General features: G+C 36.5%; 1 protein-coding gene across 4 annotated transcripts in view; it reads right to left on the bottom strand.

Annotated features, from left to right (window-relative positions):
• LRRC7 (leucine rich repeat containing 7) overlaps window positions 1–23,200 on the bottom strand; it is a 499,243-nt gene that overhangs the window by 32,617 nt on the left and 443,426 nt on the right. For all 4 annotated transcript variants that reach the window (XM_044749558.2, XM_070486576.1, XM_044749553.2 and 1 more), the window contains 2 exons: window positions 13,998–14,219; window positions 556–648 (listed from right to left, as the gene is read on the bottom strand). In XM_044749558.2, the coding sequence (XP_044605493.2) occupies window positions 556–648; window positions 13,998–14,219 (315 nt within the window). The remainder of the gene's footprint in view (window positions 1–555; window positions 649–13,997; window positions 14,220–23,200) is intronic.

Raw genomic sequence — 23,200 nt, 5'->3', positions numbered from 1 at the left:
CATGGTTTGACAAACAGGGGTAAGCATGAGAGGAGGACCTGATTCCACTGGCATGGCTAACTCTGATTTTCTCATAGAATATTCGTTTTCCATGGTCTTTCAGTTCTACAATTCTATTAGTGAAATACTCATAAACATGATAAGTTAAAGAGGTGTCAATCAGCTGGCCCTGGCATTGAATCATTATGTAATCACTCTGTTACCATGAGAAAACAAATAAGTGATCTACAAGTAAGCTCTTGGAAACAATTTGTTAGAAACTGCCTGTATATCTTTCTTTACATATATATAGTTGTGAATAAAACAAAAAGCAAAAAACAAATAACACTCCTTTCAAAGAGAATGCTTAAATTTATTTTTTCTTATTCTTAGGATTTGTCAAGCACTGCAGTGAATTATTTTTACCCTGTGCTGAAAAACTTTCTAATTGGCTTCACAGTTAGCTACCTTATTAAAGCAAAGTAAAAACGCTTACAGTTTTTTCTAAGCTTTTCTGCTGCAGTAGAAGACAGTGTTTTTCTAATTAAAACTGTCAACAAGAAATTCACTTCTTACCTTGTCAGAAGGCTTAAATGGATTTCCTTGTCCGCTAATTCCACCACTGATACTAAATCCAAGGCCAGGGTTCTTTTCTATTCTCACACAAAACTATGTAAAAAAGATAGAAAAAGGCAATCAAATATATACATCAAAGCTAACATCTTCAAATAACCACATCCCAATGGGATAGATTCCATTCCACTGAAGTTTCAGGGTTAGCCTCTTTTAGCTTGTACACAAAAGACAGTATAAACGCTGACAAAATATTTGGTGTTTCTGTAGGCATCAGTTATGACTGAAACTAGCTTGAAATTACCTGGGCAAGCAGATGTTAGTAAGTATTTATTCGTTACTGTGTGCAGGACTAAATTTTGATTAGCAATTTTAAAAAATTAAAAGCCTGATAACAGTGAAAAGATTGTGAATTATTTTAATATCTGCTTTAAATGCACATATATTCTGGCTAATTAGAAAGGACTACTAATTAGAAAGGACCCTGTGAATAAGTGGAAGAAAATTTGCAAATGTAGAGTGAGGGAAAATAGGGCTATTTAAACAAATTGCTACTGCTTTCTAAGAGAGTAGTACCACTCATCTCCTCAACAGATAATTCTATTGGTTAGAAATTGCAGGACTTTTAGTTTGAGAAAGAGGATTGGCCATAGCTTGAGTGAGGGTGAAACAAAGGAAGAGGGAGATACTCAGTAAAGAGTTCGGGTTTGGCAGCAGCTCCTGGAGAGGGAGTTAGTGATCTTAGAAAAAGGAGGAGAACATCGTGAAAAAGAAAGAGGTCAATAATATGGAGAAATTGTTGGTGACAGGGAATTGTCAATAAATATTTAGGACTATGATGACTACTATTCTACTATTCTGTGCTATATTACTTCCCAAACTCCAAATCATCAATGAAAGTCTGTTAAACACAAGAGCCTGTGCTCTGTAGTACTATGGAGAAACGATGGCATTAGGAGGTCCACCTTGGGGTAAGGCCATAGTAAAGATGATAGATACTGTAAGAGCTGATACAAAGACTGTGGATCAAGAATTCAGCAGAAGGGAAATCAGTGCCAGGAATGACCTGGAGAAACTATAACAAACCTATTCTTGATGATCCTGAGCTGGGGCTGTGTGTGGGCTGTGGTGAAAATGCTAGTTTTCTATGTAAGTGGTGCAGAGTGACTCCAGATGATTGAAAGACTTGGGGCCCCAGAGGTAGCATGCATTTTGGTTACATAAAGAAAAAAAACCCCACTTCTATAACTTTTGAGTACAGAACAAGTACTGGACCTAGGGGAACCAAGTCTTACCGGAGATAAGCACACAAAAGATTAACAAAGAGTTCAGAAAAAAATATAAAGAAATACATTAACGTATATTTTCTATTTATATAGAGATATACTGGAAAAGTTTTCAAAGATGATTGGAAATGTTTGCTTTCTTAAATCACTTAATGTTTTTCCCAGCAATCTTGCTTAGTCTATTAATTTGCTTATGGGCAAATGCAAATTCCCAAAATGCTCTCTGTATTTTTATTTTAAAGGTTCCTTTAATTCCTACTTCTTAGTTAGTTCAAGGCAAACTGGAGTCCTGTTCCTGACTTAATTAGCATATACTGTGAGTCACTGGGAACTGGATCAATTAGGTTTGGCTGTTTAATGGGACTATCCTTAATTCACTGTCATATTTTGTAATAGTAAATATAATGTTTAACTATTATGTAGTTCATTTGCAACATAAGGGCAAAAAACTATCCACTAATGTGATTTTTATGGTAGAGTCACTAATGAATAGTTTCTAAATTGTGGGTAACTCCAATTACCATAAGTATTCTCCCATATATTTATTTTAAATATGTTTAATCACAACTTTAATTGAGCTGGATTTGTTAAAACCAGTTATAATAGGGTGGTGGAAACTACAGTTTATAATAGTTCTGTATTTATATGGCTCACAGTCTGTGGATGTGAACATATAATAGCTTGATATAGCTCGAAGGAATATCTTAGTTTTATTCAGTACACCAGTTTACCTTGTAGTGTTTTTTGTTATTAGTGGCTAATTAGAAAACAGAAAGAAAGGAATTAATATGATTTAAACATTTTGCCTCTGTGTTTTCCCACATATCTGTGCGTTTTTAATTAAATTATTTAAAATTTGGGTTACATCTGTCCAACGTAAAAATTTTATATTGCATAATGTAATATGTGGGAGGTGCATGCACTTCTGGCTTTCCCCAGGCCACCATAAAACCTGAACGGAAACATATGCAACAGATTTTATTTACAAAGTAAATTGCTGAGAGTAGTTTCCAGTCATGCTCTTTCAGGGTAGTGACTATATCTATTTTATATTATTGTCAATCTGGAAGACAGTAAAAATCTAAGGGAAACAATTTCATATGTGCCAAGTATATGAAGAACTGCCTCAATATATTTTTTAATAATAGAAATAATAAAGGTGACACTGTGGTTTTATAAATGTGACAAACAACCATAAATTCTGATCTAAAGCTAGACTACCCGTGGGCATGCTACAGTGTGGCTAATAGGTTGTGTTGTGACTGTTGTGTCCCATAAAGCATGTCAGAGAGAGTACTCATCTCACATATAAGGAGTTCCACCTGCCTGCCAAGGCCCAAAGGGGCCATAAAATGTAAGAGAAGAGAACACCTCACAGCCAAGAAGCAGTCTGAAACTAAAGAGGATCGGCAAAGAGGAAAGGCAGTGTCCTAGCAAAAGGTCAGATCCAGAAGGCTAAGAAATAGCTTTAATGAGAATCAGCATTTAAATTTTCTATTAAGATATTGATATCAATGAATGAAATTTCTGGCTGAAGATATAAGCAACAGCCTGGCAGTCAATGGTGCATTTGCTTCTTTCAGAGTCTGCTTCCATCATTTGACTTTACTTCATACTTCTGGTCTGTGTTAATCTTGCCTAATTAAAATACTGGGTCTTATTTTAGAAAGACCCATAACAAAACGAATTCTTATGTAGCAATGGGCCCTGTGAGGTCAGAATCTATAATCTATAGAAGGTAGTGATTTGATTTGGTCTAACAGTGCTCTAAAGCCTAGCAGCAAGAGCAAAGGAAATGGTTGTACCTGTGTGTGTGCACATGTGTGCGAACAAACAACGTGTGTGTGTGTGTGTTGGGAGCTATAACTCAGAATTAGGGACTTGCATTACAGAAAGATACCTGGTAATGCTGTAATGAACTGGCTTACTACACTACGTTCCAGTGGCCATTCTCTTTCCTAGCAGTACGTATTATGGCTTTTAGTGGATACCTGTTGTTTTTGCTGCCCAAGATCCATCATCCTTCTGGTAGCTATACGTTAATTTCTTTTTGAAGAACCACCCACTTCCCTATTCTCAACGTGTATGCTTTGGTGAATCGGGTTATCTAGACATAAAACAAAGCACTGTATACCCTAAAAATATGATCGTTTACATTATGGGCAGTACTCCAATCAAAAAGGAGAAATGAGATGCCCACTAGGATTCCTAGGAAGGAGACTCTTGCTCTTTCTTGCTAGTTTTAAATCTGAGAGGATCGAGAGCTGTCGAGCTATCTTTCTATAATGAGGGGAAAGACGTTTTGAGATAGGAACCAACCCATGGAGAAAGAAGTCATGACTTCTACTGAACAGAGCATTAACAAAGCTTGCCCATCCTGGGAGTTTCAGCTTATATGAGTTAAAATGTTCTTTTGTGCTTAAATCTTATCAGGTTGTCATTTATAATCAAGAGGATTAGTTGATAAAAAAATTGAGGAGAAACTTGCTTATTTACAGATATTAAATAATTTCTTATCTTTTATTTAAAAAAGAAAAATTATACACTTGTTTGAAACTCCTTTTGGGAAATAAAGCAAGCAGAATCTTAAGTATCTGTTCTGTGAGAAATTTAAGGTAAGGTTTTGATCTATTGGAAGGCTTTTAATTGCTGAAACATCAAGAAGGAAACTTGTAACCAAGAACATCCCACTTGTGAGGCCATTTCCAGAGCTGAACCCTGAGCATATTACCATAGAGAGGATTTGGTGAAGAGGCATCCACATCCACACGGATTCCTATGCAAGTAGGACATCTGAATTACCTCCTTAGATCTATTATGTTAGCTCTTCATTGACTATCTAGAACAATGGTTTGCACATGGTTAGCACTCAATTTTTCGTTGAATAAACAAATGAATGAGGTAATATGTATGTGTGACCAAAGATACATACTCTTAAATACAAGTCATCAAAAGTATATGATAACTCCTTGTTAAAACATGTGATGAGGTTTTAGAAGGAGTGCCAGTTATTCAAAGGAGTACTTCAATTATGTAATTAACTGCTTGGAAAAACCATTATAGGTTTGAAAATGAAAATTGTTGTAGAAATCATGATTAATGCCTTTATTCCACAAATATTTATTGATTTCCTACTAAGTGCCAGGCACTTTATCAAACATATAAAAAAAATCCTTGTCATCCTGGAATTTACATTCTAATGGGGAAGAGAGATAGTAAACGTGTAAAGAATAAACAGTTTCAGATAGTGAGGTGAGCTGTGAAAAAAAGAAAGCAGAAAAGGTGGTAGAGAGTGATGGAAAAGGAATGAGGAGCTGTATTAGGTAAAGTAGCCGAGAAAGGCCTCTCTGAGGATGTGACATTTGAGCAGAAGTGTGAATAATGTAAAAGATCAAGCACAGGACAATAGGAAAAATGATAAAATTATTCCAAGCAGGGGAACAGCAATTTTAAATGCCCTAAATATAGATGGGTCTTTGTAAAGTTAAGAAACGAGATGGCTTAAGGATAAACATATAGATCAATGGCATAGAATTGAGAGTTCAGAAATAAACCCTAACATTTATGGCCGACTGATTGTCAACAAAAGGTCCAAGGTAATTCAATGAGGAAGGAATAGTCTTTTCAATAAATGGTTCAGGGACAACTGGAAATCCACATGCAAAATAATGATTTTTACACTCACCTCACACCAAACAGAAAAATTAACTCAAAGTAAATCAGGGAATTAAATATGAGAGCTAGAACTATACAGCTCTAAGAAGAAAATATAAGAGCAAATCTCCATGATCTTGAGTTAGGCAATGATTTCTTAGATATGAAACCAAATATGACAAAAGAGATGACTGACTTTATCGAAATTAAAAACTTTTGTGCTTAAAGGAGACCAGCAAGAAAAAGAAAAGGCAACCCACAGAATGGGAGAAAATATTTGCAAATCATATATATGATTAGAGTCTCGTTTCTAGAATATATGAACAACTCTTACAATTCAATAATTAAAAGACCCAAAAAACCTCATTAAAAAATGGACCTAATTAAAAAAAACTAATTAAAAAATTTTAATAGACATCTCTCCAAAGAAGACATATGAATGGCTAATAAACACATGAAAAGACAATCAACACCCTTAGTCATTAGAGGAATGTAAATTAAAATCACAATGAGGTATTACTTCACAGGATGGCTATAACAAAAATGACAGACAATCACAAGCAGTGGTGAGGATGTGGAGAAATTAGAACACCCATTCATTGCTGGTGGGAATGTAATATGTGGCACCCAGTTTAGAAAAGAGTTTGGAAGTTCTTCATAATGATAAACATAATTACCATATAACCCAGCAATTTCATTCCTAGGTAACTACCTGAGAAAAATGAAAACATACATCCACATACAAACTTGTACATGAATGGCTTATTATTCATAATAGCCAAAAAGTGGAAACAACCCAAATGTTCATCAACTGGTGAATGGATAACCATATGTGGTATATCCATATAGAGGAATATTACACGGCAATACAAAGGAAAGAATTACTGGTAGATGCTACACTTAGCACATTAAGCTAATTGAAATTAGCCAGTCACAACAAACCCCACATATTACGTGATCTCATTTATATGAAATGTCTAGAATAGGCAAATGTGTAGAGACACAAAGTAGATGAGTCCTTGTCTAGGGCTGGGGGGGTATGGAGGGGAGGGGGTATGGAAAGTGACTGCTAATGGGTACAAGGTTTCTTTTAGGAATGATGAGAACGTTTCAAAATTAGATTATGGTGTAGGTTGCACAATTATATAAATCTACTCAAAACCACTGAATTGAACACTTTCAACAGGTGAACTTCATGATGTGTAAATTATATCATTGAAGCTGTTGAAAACAACAACAACAAGGTCAGCATGACTAGAGAGAAAATAGCTAAGGAAAGAGCAGAAGGAGAGGAGGCAGGCCCAGATCTGAGGGGACTTTATGCCATAGTAAAGACTTAAAGGATTCAGGAATTTCCAGGCTACAAGGGCTTTTTAAGCAGAAGAGTGACATGATCTCATTTATCTTTTAAAAAGCTCATTCTGGCAGTGGAAAATAGATTGGAATGAAGCACCTGGAAGGAGGGAAAACAATTAGGGGGCTATTGAAGGGGTCAGGGGTGAGGCAATGGCTGACTAAGGTGGTAGCAGTGCAGGTGAGAAGTGGTAGATTCAAAATATATTTTAATGGAATTGCTGTGTAGTGGATGTAGGCTGCGAGAAAGGGGAACCAACGATGTTTGGCTATAGCAACAGGGTGAATAGGAGAGCCATTAACTGAAAAGGGAAAGTCTGGAAGAGAGACAGGTTGTGATAGGGGCAGGGGCAGGAAGTCAAGAGTTCCTGTTGACCCTGCTAAGTTTAAGAAATTCATTGGACCTCCAGGTTGAGATATCAACAAGTTAGTAATTGAATACAAACATGTGGAGTGCAGGGGAGGGGCTAGGGCTGGCGATATAAATTTTGGAGTCATCTATCCTGGAACTCAATGAGATCATCGAGGGGAGAGTATGGGTACAAAAGAGAAGGGGGTCAAGGCCTAAGCACTGGCTCACTCTAACACTTAAAGGTCAGGAACAGAAGGACAACCAACAAAGAAACCAGGAAAGAATGGCTCGTGTGGTAAGAGGAAACCCAGTGGCGGGAGCCAAGTGAAGAAAATGTGCACAGAAAGAGGAAGTCAAGCCACATGCTAAGAGATCAAATGAGATGAGGACGGAGATTTGACTAGGGGACTTGACAGAAGTAGAGAGAATGCTTCCTGGAATGAAATTAAATTTACTGCTACTTTTACTTTTAGCTCCTGGTCTTATGATTATTACATAACAGTGCTTGTATGATAAAAAGTACTATGTAATTATAAGGTATTATAATTTTTTGTTTTGACTTAAAATATGCACATTGCATAGCCATACAAATTCTATATAAAACTTCTCAGCATTTCCAAAATTTCTATTGAGCCTGTGTGATAGGTAATAATAATTATAAAAATATGTCAATGTTAATATTCAAGAATAATTAGTATTTTTTGATCCTTCTATTTTCATACCTTTTTCTGTTGTGAATTAGAGATGCAAGTCCAACTCAAAGTCTTAATTAAATCTTTGAAAAGATATACTAATAGAAAGATTGATGAATAAAATCCTCTGACGTAGCATTTTCTAGATCTTTCAGAAAAAATTAGCTGACTCTGTATGCATCTAGGAAATAGAAACTTGAAGGCTTTTTTAGTCTATAAGTAAATTTTAAAGGTTATTCATTTCACATTTTTCATTTCACACTTAAGGAAACCAATAAGGTCATACACATATTTAGTGGAACAATGAAAGAGGCCTTCTGATTCCTACTGCAGTGTTTACTGAATTCTACTATTCGACAACACAGACCTTACAAAGTCAATTTGTAGAATTTGTGGTGCTGAGTTATACACTATTTGTGTTAAACCATGAATTGCAATTTCAGGAGCAGTATTGTTTTGGTTATTGAAGAATAAAATTTTATGGGGAAAATATTTCTAAGCAGCAATACTTTAAGCGGGGCAGGATGAGCTATGGGATGTCCCCGAAATCATTTGAGTAAATAACCTACCTTGAAACCATTTTAATATCGATTTTCTAACCATCTTTATTAGATTTTTCCTTCTTAATGTAAAAATTAATGATTTAAATAAAACAAGTTTTTCCAAGTTTTTCTTCTTACATCAAACACTCAAAATAATGTAGTTTTCTTCACTTGGCCCCAGTAGATGACAGCTTCACCTGGAACCCGTGTGAGCCCTGACCAGGCATCTAATCTAAAGTAATGTCTGAAATCATATCTATTAGCCAACTGCTTCATGTCCTCCACATATTATTAAGTATTAAAAAGATTTATTCCGGGGTAGACTACAGCATCTCCTTCTGGGAAAATTTTGGAGGTTTGCTTTTTTCCCCCTTGAATATGATGGATACAAATTGCTTTGTATAACTCACAGAGGCCGATTCTAATGTAATCTTATAAGTTATCTTTCAGGCACAATTTTAGTTCGAATGTATGCTCACAGGAACTGACAGGAGACAGCTATGGAACTCCTGCCATCCCGATGTGTTAGGTTAATTAGCGGGCACGTCCTCTTGTCTGGGGCAGACATGGACAGGAGGGTCTATTTTTGCATTGTTCTACTCTTCCAGTGTGAGTTTACTCTTGACCTCTATGCTAGGCCACAGCAATAGGCTGCAGTATGTACTGTGGTAGACTCATGAAACTGGGTTCTGATCCCAACTCAGCTTCCACATTGTTGTGTGGCCACAGGCAAGACAGTTAACTTCTCTGAGTCTTAGTCTTCTAGTCAATAAAACAGAAACTGCTCTACTCATATCACAGCATTACTGATTCGATTCAGTTAACATTGGAAAGGATTTGAGACTTCTGAAGCATCATGCTGATGTTTTTCCTTCTTATTTCTGCTTTAATATCTGTATGTTCCACCTATATAAATATCCGTTGCCTTGGGTTATACATTTGCAAAAGAGAAAAATCAAGTTAATGTTATTTCCTTCTAAAAATATTCAACAAGTTATGGACAATTTATTTATACTTTTAAATAGTGATAATAACAATATATTATTCAGCTGGTAAATTATTGAGCTATAGAATATCTAAAGTATTGGTTCTCAGCCTTGGCTACACAAAAGAATCAAGTGAGGAGTTTCAAAAATTCCCATTACCCAGTCACATCCAGACTAACAAAATTAGTTTCTTTGGGGATGAGGTCAAGGCATCAATGCTTTTTAAAGCTCCTGAGCAGACTCTAATGTATAGCTGAGGTTGAGAACCGATAGAAAGCATTATTATATTGTGAAGGGGAGGGTAAGGGAAACAGGATCTTTAAGGCTCTACCCTTGGACTGGGAAACAAAGGGAAGAGCTGTCAGGATGGATATGATGGCTGGGAGTTTTTCAAGTGGAACAAGAATCAAGCCTTCGCTTTCTGGCTTTCTTCAGTTCAAGACTTTATACAACTTTCATTTTATTTTCTATTATGTTCATCAATAATCATAATGGTTTGTGTACTAAACTCCCTTTTCTAAGAAAAATCCCCTGATAATGAACTCCAAGTGACATGCATATGGTTTTGTGTTGTAGATAATTTGTTGAAAAAGAAGCTCTATTATTAGAAATCAGATTTCTAGTCTATAGAAATTAATACCTTGAATCTGGGTAGCACTTCATGGTTTAAAAATCACTTCCATATGTTTTATTTCATTTGATCCTAGAGATGAAAACAGACTTGAAACTTAATGTCTATGAAAAATAAACAAGCAAAAATAAGTGCATTAAATTAGAATTCTTGGATATTTTGCCCTGTTTTACTGTGATGGGTAGTTTGAAAGTTGAGATGGTTTCATCCTTGAGGAGGGACATGAAAGTTTACTAAGTGCTTCTTTATGGCTAAACAAAGTTGAGTACTCTGCCAGGGTCCAAAATGACCTTCATTGAATTCATCCAGTCGTCAGTGGTAGCATTTATTATATATGTTCATTACTATATTGAACTTATTTTAATCAGATTGGAAGTGCATTAGTTCTTTAGGTCACATGACAAGATACAGAGGTATGTTTTTGTCAATAATAAAACTTTCCATTTGTTCAGTCCGTTCTGCTTCTCAAAGCATTGGAAGTGTTTCATGTGAGTTTCATGTGAGTTCATCTGCATAATGCAGTTCTATAGTTCTGAACTGTAGCTGGAGCAGGTCTGATCAATATTATTTGACAGAAGAGGACACTGAGGCCACAGCAGGCAAGTGTCTGAGATCATGTGGTTAATTTCATGGTAAGATGGGGACACAGAACTTTGGTTTTGGGTCAGACAAACCTAGGTTAAAATTCCAGCTTGACCACTTACAACTTTCACAAGTTACTTATTTTCTCTGTGCCTTGCTTTCTCCATTTATAAAAAGGAAATAAGATTATTGTGAATGAAAGAGTATGTGTAAGCAGGACCAGTTATATAATTAGCGGGACCTGGTGCAAAATGAAAATGTGAGGCTCCTGGTTCAATGATTATTAAAATTACAAGGTGGTGACAGCAGAGCATTAAACCCAGTGTGGGGCCCTTCTAAGTGCAGGACTTTGTGCAACTGCACAGGTCACACAGCCCTGAAGCCAGGCCTGTGTAAGATACGTACTATATATGCACATATATACTATACGTATTTATTATAGCAGGCACGCAATGTAGGGTAACTGTTGTCCCGTCTTATCCTATTTTCATTCAGACTTATTTTCCCTAAATTAAAAAATGTGTATTCATTGTAATTGGATATTTTTTTCACCTGTAGCGTTCCAAGAAGTGATTCCTTTTTTGTACTTTAATAGAAATTTTTATGCTTTATCACTCTGTGGAGTCTTTTTACCACGTTTATGATGTCTCCTTGCACTTAAAAATTATGAATAATTTAGGTTTTTTCCATATTGTACTCTACCAAATTTAACATTAGTAGTTGTGATCATTTAAGAAAACTGTGTTTTTCTCTCTACGGCTCTTTTAATGCACCACTAGACATGCCTTATGAAAACAGAGTGCCTTGATTTATACGCCAGAAACTCATCTTAGAAATTTTTAGTTATCTCCTTGGTCTTTGCACTTCAATCACTACTCTATAATTTTCATGTGAAACTATAAGGTTTTGAAATGTAATAAATATTTTTCTTCATTTGTTCTGAATTTTCAAAAGAAATATAACTTAGAAAAATAAAAAATACATGAAATATTTTCATTATGAGAGCAAATTACATAACCTTCTTCAGCCTCTTCTCTTGTTTTTTGTTTTTGTTTGTTTTTCTATCTATAGACTAGTGAGGTTGGGACTGATAATCATTAAGTTTCCTCCAATGTTTTAATTCTTAGAATCTTGTATTTCTGTTTTTTTTTTCTATCTCTATACTCTCAGCGCCAGCCTTACTTTGTGTGTGCGTGCGTGCGTGTGTGTAGAATTGTATCATTTGGCTCTCACAAAAACTTTTCGAATGTTGTGGGTGGGTGGCTAATGGTCTCATTTTATGAGAAAAACTGAACCTCAGAAACAGTCAATGACTTGGCCAGGGTCACAAAGCTAATAAACGTTAACATAAGACTTGAACTCCAAGTTCTGAGACCCACTCCTAGTGTTCTCTTTCTCGAATGCTATATTGCTAAATGAAGAAGTGGAGCGGATGGAAACAGAAAGAGAGATGAAAGAAAACAGAGTAGCCGTCAGCGGTGTGCTGGACGAGGCTGAAGAGCTGGGGCAGGGGCGAGCGCTGGTTTGCAGCGAGCGCCGAGTTCCCTGTGCAATTATCCCCACAATTTCAGCCTACCAGCGTGAGGGCGCTGACGGCGGAGCTGGGCAGAGACGCGCACAGCAACGCGCGGCGTGAGTCGGTTCCAGCACGACACTGGGAGTGGACAAATACTACACCGAATTGGCAAAAAAGGACTGAGAAACTGTCTCCATATTTATACCTCGGGGGAAGGGAGAGCACAGTTTGGGGAGGAGCGCTAGTTAAAGGCTACTGAGGCTTTCTCTTGGCCGCTCCAAAGTGCTTATCTCAGCATTTCAAGCCATCTCAGCCTGAAACAAAGGCAGAAAAACTGGGGAAGCAAGAGGAATCATACTGAAGTCCCTTCCTAACACAGCCATTGGATGTTTAAGTTTTTACCCCTCAATTTGAAAGGCATCTGATGCTGTTAGAGCTGTGAATCAGAACACTTGCAAGTGACTGTAAATGCCTTCTCTGGAAGAATCACGAGGTTTTACATTCAACAAGCATGCAAACTTTACAACTTAGTTATCTTCTCATTAGTCAAACTATACAATTTACGTATTTTTTTGAGAAATAATATAAAAAAGATCTTTACATTCAGAGTGTTCAGAATAACTGCATGCTAATCCTAAGCCTACGATTCAAGGCAGGAGAAACAGAGGGCATTGATTTCACTGGATTTTTAAATGCCCTGATTCTGGGAGAAAAAAAATCATGTAGCTGCTAACAGGAATAACTAAGTCAGAGAACTGGGTCTGGGTTATGATGTTTATGGGTGAAGGGGTATGAACAATTTTTAACCTTCTAAGATGCCGGTGGTAAAGCATAGTTTAAAACTTTAACTTTTTAGACTTCCTGGAGAATTACAATCCTCACATTATCACCTGATTAAAGACACTTGAAATCCAACAGTTGGCTTAGATCAAGGCAGGATAGGAAGAGAATTATCTTAACAAAAGCTAAGATTCTGAAAATGATTAATACATAATCTCAGCTTCAAGAAGAGTATTAAGAAATAGGGGAGCTGTCTAGAGCAGCTGGGATCCAAATAATAAATGGCTCTTAACAGTATAAAGGAAAAAATGAGAATGAAGATAATCTTGTCTGATATGTTTTGAAAATATGGTGGAGCGATATGTGAAGCTTTGAGAAAGCAATGATAATGTGCAAGCTTTAGGAACCATAGTCAGGAGTTAGTGAAGTCAGTGGGAGCTTTGCCTAATTATCTGAAGAATAAAATAAGAGAAATTAATTCTATGAGAGTATTAAGATCTGAATGTCTTATTTTCTAAGCTTAATATTGAGTCATATTAGTAGCTTTTGGAGCATTTTGGAAATGTTTCCCTTCTAACTGCTCTTTATCATTTTCTTCATAGCAAGGCTTTATCTCTATACTATTCAACAATCAGAAGATCAAACTTTTAAAAAAATGTGTCTACAAATAGAGGGGAATATACAGTTTACATTTCACACTGTCAGTTTCACCTGAGGCCTTGGTAAATACACCTCATCCACTGACGCTCTTTGTGATATTCAGGAGCCGTGCTGCAGAACTGAACTGGGGGTGGGTGGGAGACGGTGTAGGATGAACCAGAAAAATGATTCTGATTCATCCATTTTTCCTTATGTAAAATGAACACTTTACCAAGCATCAATTCCAATACGTTGTAGTCCTCGGCCACTGAAAATAATGATAAAATCCCTGCAAAGAGGGCTCCATTCCATTCAACATGATGACAGCGTTAATGTGTCCCGCCTACATTAACGAGGGAAGGCAAACTATGAATTGGGTGGGCTTTCCTGAACATTTCCTGAAAAGCCCTCAATGATAAAAACTCTCCTCACCTGCTCTGGATATCCATCCATACTCCTTTGCCCTTTAGTTTGAATTAAGCACCGTCCGGGCTGAGGTCCCCGGGTGGCCTGGGACGAGGGGATCTGAATAGGCAATGGTGACTGGAACTGCTGGATGGTCACTTTGTTGATGTTTCCCTCGTATGGCTGCTGTTCCCGGCTCCGATGCTGCAGGCTTTGGGACCCCATCAAGGTCTGGATGTGGCTGCCTGCCTGTGGAGAAGATAATCTGTCAGACGAAGATTCGTGGTGTAGAAAGGATGTGATTAAAGTAGAAAACACGTACAGAGTACCTCTCGGGTAAAGTGGCATCATTTGGGCTTTCAGCCACGGCTGGAAAGGATAATGAAAACACAGTGAGGGTCTGCCTACTGCAGTTTGTGAAAATGTTAATACTGGAGCAAGGTTGCATTAAATACATTCAGAGTCATCTGGTGGCTTGCCAAAGATTATTTCAACCCCCATTTTAAGGGAACAAAATTCAGTCTGAAAAATCTCAAGAAGCAAAAAGAAGTCACAACTTAAAAATAAAGTGGAGTTCCATCTGGCATTTCCTTTAAATAATAGCAGGGAGAGAGATGTAATATGTGAAACATCAAGGGGAAAGTGATAGAACCTAGTTCCTAATTCTGAAGCAAAGAATTGAATTGCGTATTGTCCTTTATGCGACAGGCGCATGGTAAGTTTATTCAGGTGAGTATAATCAATATGTATTAGTTTTCTGCATTATTAAATCAAGAGTATGGTTTTTGGAATCTTTAAGTTCCATTAAAAATGAATCATGTGATAAATTCCTGAGTATCTGTAGACTGGGGAGGCCCTAGAAATGGGAGGGCCTTCAAAGCGAGCTCTCTGTGCAGATCATCTCCTCAGGAGCTTCCGGAGAGATTCATCGGCACCTCAGTTAAAGCAGTTACCACCATTTCTCCATCCCTACAGGTGGCTGTTGGAGGAGAGAGGGCGCGCACTGCAGTCTCCCATCTCTAAGTGACAGGGTGCGTACTCCTGCGCCTCTGTTCACTCTGATTTTCTCACCTTCGTTCTAGCATCAGCATCTTGAGTCCTTCTGCTTGCTATCTTTTCTACCAAGCAAACAGTTCTGTTTGTGAGCTGGTCACCTAGAACATGCCTGTTCAAATTAAGAATGGTTTCACATGGAGGTCTAACATGGGAAGTGGATGCTTATCATTAACACTTTTAAACACGTGTTTTAGTGCTGTGCTTTCTGTTTCACCCTTTACTGTGGAAGGATCTGAGGGGTGACTTCCTGCACTCATTTTCATTCTTGATGGTTTCTTAAGGGTAGGTAATTTGGAATTCAAAAGTGAATTTTACCTTAGAATTCATCAGCTAGGAAAGTTTGTGAATTTTCCTCACTAATCAAGATTTTTGATTACTATGAAAAAGTCAGATTGGAGGAATAAGGAAAAAATTATTAAGCAAATATTCAAGGAAGAGATCACTTTTAATCATTTTAAAGTTTTTAAAGAAGAGCAACATTAGAGACATGAGGAAATAGTCATCATGGAAAATCATTTGGAGAAGACGGAAGGCTTATTGTTGGATTACAGACAAGAAGTAATTTCAGTGAAGAAAATATTCAAAATTATTATTTGGCAATATATAGGACAAAGTAAACAACCATTTAATTATATTTTTAGATATCCAACTGGTGGTTTTGTTGTCATGTACAACTTTTTACACTCAAAAACAGTAAAGATATTTTGGTCATGAGAAATTAGAGGAAAAGATGCAAAGAGTTTCAGGCTATAGCAGCACAATGTGAAAACAATGATCAATCCAATACTGTCCAACACAATTAACCAGGGATCCCAAAACTATGACATCATAAACACAACTAAGATAAGTTCATAAAGGGCAAGTGTGTATTTCTCTAATGTGTCTGTTACCTTCTTAGAAAACTAAATGAAAGGTAATGCCACAACTTTCTCAGCCATTCTAGAAGACTAAACACTCTTTTGGTCAAATTTTTCCTTATTCGAATTCAGTTCTCTCCCACCTCCATGAAATTTCATGTTCTCTTGTTTGAGAGGAGAGGAAAGCCTTAGTTAAACCCAGTATCACGCTTTGAGCTGCTGTACTCTGAATGAGCTCGCTGGCATGTGGAGTTACATAATTAGAGAAAGCAATTTCCTGGAGTTAGGAACTGGGGGTATAGGCTGACTAAGCTGACTGCCCTGGCTACTGAATAATCAGTTGATTTTACGTTTATAACTGCTTCTCATCTCCACTCGTATAATATTCATGGGTCTTCAGTGAGCGCTTGAGCCAGTGGGAAAGAGGAGAACTTGTAGTTTAACTGAAAGTGATCACATAGACAAGCAAAAAATTTTTACACCCAGAAAAACTAAGAGGGATCCAGAGCATAGCTTTACTCTCAAGATGCATAATCCACATGAGAAAATCAATAATGATTGCTGCACACTCTTCATTGATTAGAATATTCTGGTAATGGTCTATCCAAGGGTAAAAAGCTAGTGCTATATGTTATAGAGCTGCAATAGCCTTTAAACTTATTTTTCTGGTTTATTTTTCCTTCCGACGGGGCATTTTGAGCTTTGATTATGCTTTGATTTGGAACTCCTTGAGGGCAAGCATCATCTCCTACTTACCATCTTTAATGACTGGCACAGTAACTGGCGTTTAATAATGGCTACCATCCAAACAGTGGGTGCCAAACAATGTGCTAAAACTTACCTTACACATATTACCTCCTTTAATTCGTACAACAGCATTAAGAGAGAATTATTATTATCTGATTTTACTGAAGAGGAGACTAAGGCTTAGAGAGGTTGAGTAACTTTCCAAGGTAATTTGCACAACTGGTAAACTGGCAGGACCAGGTTCTGACTTGGTTCAAGACCAAGGCTGTCTGACAATCATGCTCTTAAACACAAAATTAGGTTGCAACCCTCTTTCCCCTAGCTTGGCTCTCTCTACCTAATAGTTGAACTGTGAGCTGAAAAGGAACAAAAGGATCAGGTTGTTGAGGTAGGATATATTAAATTTCTTTAGCAGCTCTTTAATTTGCCAAAGGGCCATTCCTACTTATTGAATTAGGTCTATTATCTATTTTAGAGCCTATGTATGTGACCTAGAACTTTAAAGTTAAGCAAATAGGATGATGCTCTGTGTATTTAGTAATCTATCTACGATTACGGAGTCATGAAATTCATGTTCTCGGATGGCTTGGCAATACAAAGTGGGCATGGAAGGAGCACGCTGTAAAATGATTGTTTGAATCAGTAACAGTTCTTTCACTCTCTGTTAGGGCTACAGGCTGCAGTGGATGGGGATGGGGAATGATAGCTGTAGAAAGCATAGAATTAACACTAAATTTTGTGTGAAGTCAAGCAAACATAAATGACACAAGACATCTAAAAAGGCAATTGTGATGTGGAGGGACTGTAAAGAAGAAGTTTTTGACTCACACAAAGGCTTAAGAAAGGTAATAAGGATGCTCATGATGAAGTACAAAGGACTGATGAAAATGCAGAAACTGTCAAGAGATGAGATTTGTTCAAGCAGATGGTTAGCTATGAAAACAGTGACTAATACTGAAGGGGAATTTGAACAATAAGGTTTCTGTAAAGCCTGTGTTACACATTTTGAATGATAAAAAGAAATAGAGAAGATTTGACATTTGTTCTGAACTTTCAAGGGAAGGTTGGACAAAATAACATGTATTTGAGGAGAATAGTGATGGAACACAGTGTTTTCAGGTTGACCCAAAAATATACTGCCAAAGTTTACAAGGAAAAACTCCACATCCACAGGACCCAAGGAAAGATTTATGTCAACAGCACAGAAAAGAAATGTTGATTGTTACTATTCACGCAAATTCATCCCACAGCTAATCAGGCTTATTATATAGAAATTTGAAGTGCTTGGGAGGTTTTGTATAACATAAAAGAAATGACTGTGTCACTACCACAATGCTTTGGTTCACAATATCCTCTTAGAAAAGAATGTTAGACTGAAAAGTGTATTACCCAATTTGGTCACCTGTTTTACTATCCATCTTGGCTCTTGAACAACTTGGGGTTGCTTCCAAAAATGAAACACAGCCTCAAAGGATGACAATTTATGCCACTGAGAATATTCAAATGGATACAATTCATTCTCTAAAATAAAGTCCAATAGAGTTCAAAAAACAGTTGGGAGCAGTGTCAACAATACAGAATCATCTACAAAGGATAACTCAGTCACTGATTTCATGGAACCAGCAGCGTTCATTTAAATGAGTCAGTGTCAGTAATTTTATGAAACAACAAAACAGTCCTATATACTTTCTATTCACACCGCACATTCTGTAGTGTACTCTGTATACTTTTAACATGCAGGTTAAATTTTAAAAATCGAGGCAGTAGGGCTTCTGCTTCCAATAACAGAGGGAAAACACACTAAAAACAATGAACAGAGTCTCAGGGACCTGTGAGACTATACAAAAGTTCTAACAATCATATTATTGAAAGGACAGGAGAAAGAGAGTAAGGCTGAAAAATTAAAGAAATACTGGCTGAAAAATTCTGAAATTTGGTAAAAGACAAAAATGTACAGATTTAAGAAGCAGAGAGAACCCCACGCAGGATAAACCCCCCAAAAAAATCCACGCGTAGACACATTATAATTAAACTTCTGAAAACTAAAGACAAAGAAAAAAATCTTAAAAGCAGCCAGAGAAAAATGGTATCTTGCCTACAGAGGAAAAACAATTCAAATGAGAGTGGATGTCTCATCGAAAACCATGGAGGACAGAAGGAAGCGGCACTACACTTTTTAAGGGCTGAAAGAAAAGAACTGTCAACCCCAAATCCTATACCAGTGAAAATATTCTTCAGCAATGGAAGGGAAATCAGGGACATTCTAGATGAAGGAAAATGAGGAAAATTTGTCATCACCAGACCTATCCTAAAATAACGGCTAAAGAAAGTTCTCTAGATAAAATAGAAACAATAAAAGAAGAAACCTTGGAGCATTCGAAAGGAAGAAAGAACACGGCAAGCAAATATATGGATAAATAATACAATGAGATTTCTTTCTCTTCTTGAATTTTCGAAACTATGTTTGAAGAAAAATTATGACATTATCTGAGGCAGTTCTAAATCTGTGTAGAGGAAATATTCCAGGAAATTACAAACAGAGGAGGGTGAAGGAAATAAAGGAAGGTAAAGTTTCTACACTTCACTTGAACAGCAAAGTCATGGCACGACTCTTGCAAGGTATGTATATATAATGTAATACCAGGAGCAAACGCTAAAAAAGCTACACAAAGAGACACACTAAAATCACTGTAGATAAATCAAAATGAAATTCAAAAAAATGTTCAAATAACTCACAGGAAGCAGGAAAAAGAAAACAGAGAAGCAAAAGGAGAACAAACAGAAAACCAAAAATTACATTAAGACTTAAACCATAACGTGTCAATTCTTAAATTAAATGCAAAAGTAATAGACAGATCTTGGCAGAGTGGATTAAACAATATTACTCACCTATGCAGTCTGCAGGAAATCACTTCAAATATAACAATACAGGCAGGTAGAAAGTAAAAGGATCAAAAACATATACTAGGCAAATATTAATTAAAGGAAAAGAGAAGTGGCTATATTAATTCCAGATAAAGTAGATTTCAGAGCAAAGGAAATATACGAGAGATAGAGAGGGATTTTATAAAATGAAACAGGAGTCAATCCACCATGAAGACATAGCAATCCTAAATGTGTACACAACGAACAGAGCTGTAAATATTTAAAGAAAAATTGGTGGAACTGAAAGAGAAATAGACAAATCCACAATTATCATTGGAGATTTCAAACACCCATCTCTCAACAACTGATTAGAGAACAAGACTGAAAATCAGCAAGAATATGGAAGAATTGGACAATGCCACCAACCAAACATATCTAATTGTCACTTACAGAACATTCTACCTGACAGCAACAGAATAGACGTTCTCTTCAAATTCTCATAGAATATTTACTATGATAGACCACATCCTGAACCAGAAAAAAATCTCAACAAAATTAAAAGAATTGAAATCGTCAACGTGTGTTCTCCAACCATAATGGAATCAAACTAGAAATAAATGACAGAAAGATAAAAGGAAACTATCCAAACACTTGCAAACTAAATAACACAGTTCTAAATAATCCATGGGTCAAAAAGAAAGTCTCAAGGAAAATAAAACAATACATTGAATTGAATGTAAATGAAAATATAATACACCAAAATTTGTAGAACACAGCTAAAGCAGTACTGAGCGGGAAATTAATAGCACTCAATGCATATACTAGAAAAGAAGAAGTCTTAAATAAATAATGAAAACCCTATCTCAAGATCCTAGAAAAAGAAGAGCTAAATAAACAAAACAAGCAGAAGGAAGGAAATAATAAAAGAGCATAAACTAATGAAATTGAAAATAAAGAACAGATAACATAAATGAAACAAAAGTTGGTTCTTTGAAATTATAACACTCTGAAAATTGACACACTTCTAGAAAGACTGAGAAAGAGCAAAAGAAAGAAGACACAAATTACCAAAATCAAGAGTGAAGAAAGGGATATCACCACAGATCCTGCAGACATCATAAAGAAAATATGGTAATATTACAGATAACTCTACATACATAAATTTGACAACTCACATGAATGAGCCACTTCCTTGAAAAACACAAACTGCCATAACTCATCCAATATAAAATAGATAATTTGAATAGCCTGCAACTATCAAGATTGGAGTATGCAATTTTAACGCTCCCAGGAAAGAAATCTCCAGGCTCAGATGGTCACACCGGAGAATTCTACCAAATGTTTAAATAAGAATTAACACCACTTCTATTCAGTTTCTTCCAGGAACCAGAAGAGGAGGGAACACTTCCCAATTTATTTTATGAAGCTAGCATTACCCCAATAACTAAGCCAGACAAGGACCGTACAAAAAAAAGAAAGAAAAAGAAAACATAGAATCCAGCATATATAAAATGAATTACACACCATGACCAAGTGAAACTTATTTCAGTGATACAAAGCTTGTTCGATATTTGAAAATCATCCAATGCATGAACCATATTAACTGGCTACAGAAAAAAAAATCAAGTGATCGTATCAATGGAAGCAGAACATGTGTGACAAAATTCAGCATCCATTTATGATAAAAACTCTCAGAAAAAAAGAAATGGAGGGGAACTTCCTTAACTTGGTAAAGAACATCTACAAAAAACTTAGAGCTAACGTTATACTTAATGGTACAACATTAAAAACTGAATGCTTCCTCCCTAAGATGAAAAACAAGGCACGGATGTCCACACTCACCACTCTTATTCAACTTAGTGTTGGAAGTTCTGGTCAGTAGAATAAGGCAAGGAAAGGAATAAAAGGCATACAGATTGAAGAGGAAGAAATTAACTGTTCTTATTTGCAGATGACATGATTTTCTACACAGAAAATCCAGAAGAATCAACAAAAAATTCCTAGAACTAATAAATGAGTTGAGCAGGGTCACAGGATACAAGATCAAGTGTATCTATGTATGCTGGCAATGAACACCATGTACAATCAAGAAAAGTGAAATACTTAGGTGCGTATCAAACAAGGCTTTTGCTGGACTTATATGCTGAAAACTATACAATGCTAATAAAAGATGTCAAAGAAAGCCCGCCCGGTGGCGCAGCAGTTAAGTGCGCATGTTCCGCTTCAGTCACTGGTTTGGATCCCGGCTGCGGATTTGGCACCGTGTGGCAAGCCATGCTGTGGTAGGCGTCCTACATATAAAGTAGAGGAAGATGGGCACGGATGTGACCTCAGGGCCAGTCTTCCTCAGCAAAAAGAGGAGGATTGGCAGCAGATGTTAGCTCAGGGCTAATCTTCCTCAAAAAAAGAGATGTCAAAGAAAATTTAAATAATGAAGAGACACATTGTATTTACGGGTTGGAAGACTTAACAGAGTAAAGATGTCAATTCTCTCCAAATTGGTACCCTGGTTTAACAATGTCTATCAAAATCCCAGCAAGAATTTTTACAGATATAGATAAGATTATTCTAAAATTTGTATTGAAAGGCAGTGAAACTAGCAGAGCTATGATTTTGAAAACGAAGAATAAAGTGGGGGAGAATCAGCCTGTCGGATTTCAAGATTATTATAGTTACAGGAATCAGGACTGTGTGGGATTGGCAGAGGATTAGACAGATAGATAAATGGAACAGTTCAGAGACCCATAAATAGACTCACAAAAATGTGCCCAAATGATTTTTGGCAAAGGTGCAAAAGCAATTCAATGGAAGAAAGATAGCCTTTTCAACAAATGGTGCTGGCACAATTGGATGTCCATGGGCAAAATAAGTGAACCTTGACCTATGTCTCATGCTTTACATAAAAATTTACTCAAAATAAGTCACAGACAAATGTAAAACATTAAGAGAATGAAAAGACAAGCTAAAGAGTTTGAGAAAAGATTGGCAAACCACACATCTGACAAAAGATAGTATTTAGAATATGTAATGAACTCTCAAAACTTACTAGTAAGAAACTAAACAGTCCATTTAGAATAATGGTCAAAAGACATGAAGAGACATTTCACCAAAGAGGATATACAGATGGCAGTGAATAAGCACATGAAAGGGTGTTCAACATCATTAGCCATTAGAGAAATTCAAATTAAAACCACAATGAGAAAGCACCACACATGCATGAGAAGGACTAAAACAAAATATAGCGACAACAACAAACGCTGACAATGAGGAAAAACTGGATCACTCATATGCTGCTGCTGGAGATGTAAAATGGTAGAGCCATTCTGGAAACCTATTTGGCAGTTTCTTAAAAAACTTAAATCATGCAAGTACCATATATGATGCAGCAATTACATTCCTGGGAGTTTATCCCAGAGGCTTAAGACTTAAATTAACACAAAAACCTGTCCATGAATGTTTAGAGCAGCTTTCTTTACAATAGCCCCAAACTGGAAATAACCCAGATTTCCTTCATTGGATGAATAGTTAAACAAACTGATACGTTCATACCATGGAATACTGAAAACAGCAATAAAAAGGAAGAAACTACTGACACACAACTACCTGAATAAATCCAGAGAAATATAATAAGTAAAAAAGGCCAAACTCAAAAGGTTACATACTGTAGGATTCCATTTGTATGACATTCTTATAATAACAAAATTA

The sequence above is a fragment of the Equus asinus genome, chromosome 16, assembly GCF_041296235.1.
Source record: "Equus asinus isolate D_3611 breed Donkey chromosome 16, EquAss-T2T_v2, whole genome shotgun sequence".
NCBI classification, from domain to species: Eukaryota; Metazoa; Chordata; class Mammalia; order Perissodactyla; family Equidae; genus Equus; species Equus asinus.
This window is presented reverse-complemented; position numbering and strand designations above follow the sequence as displayed.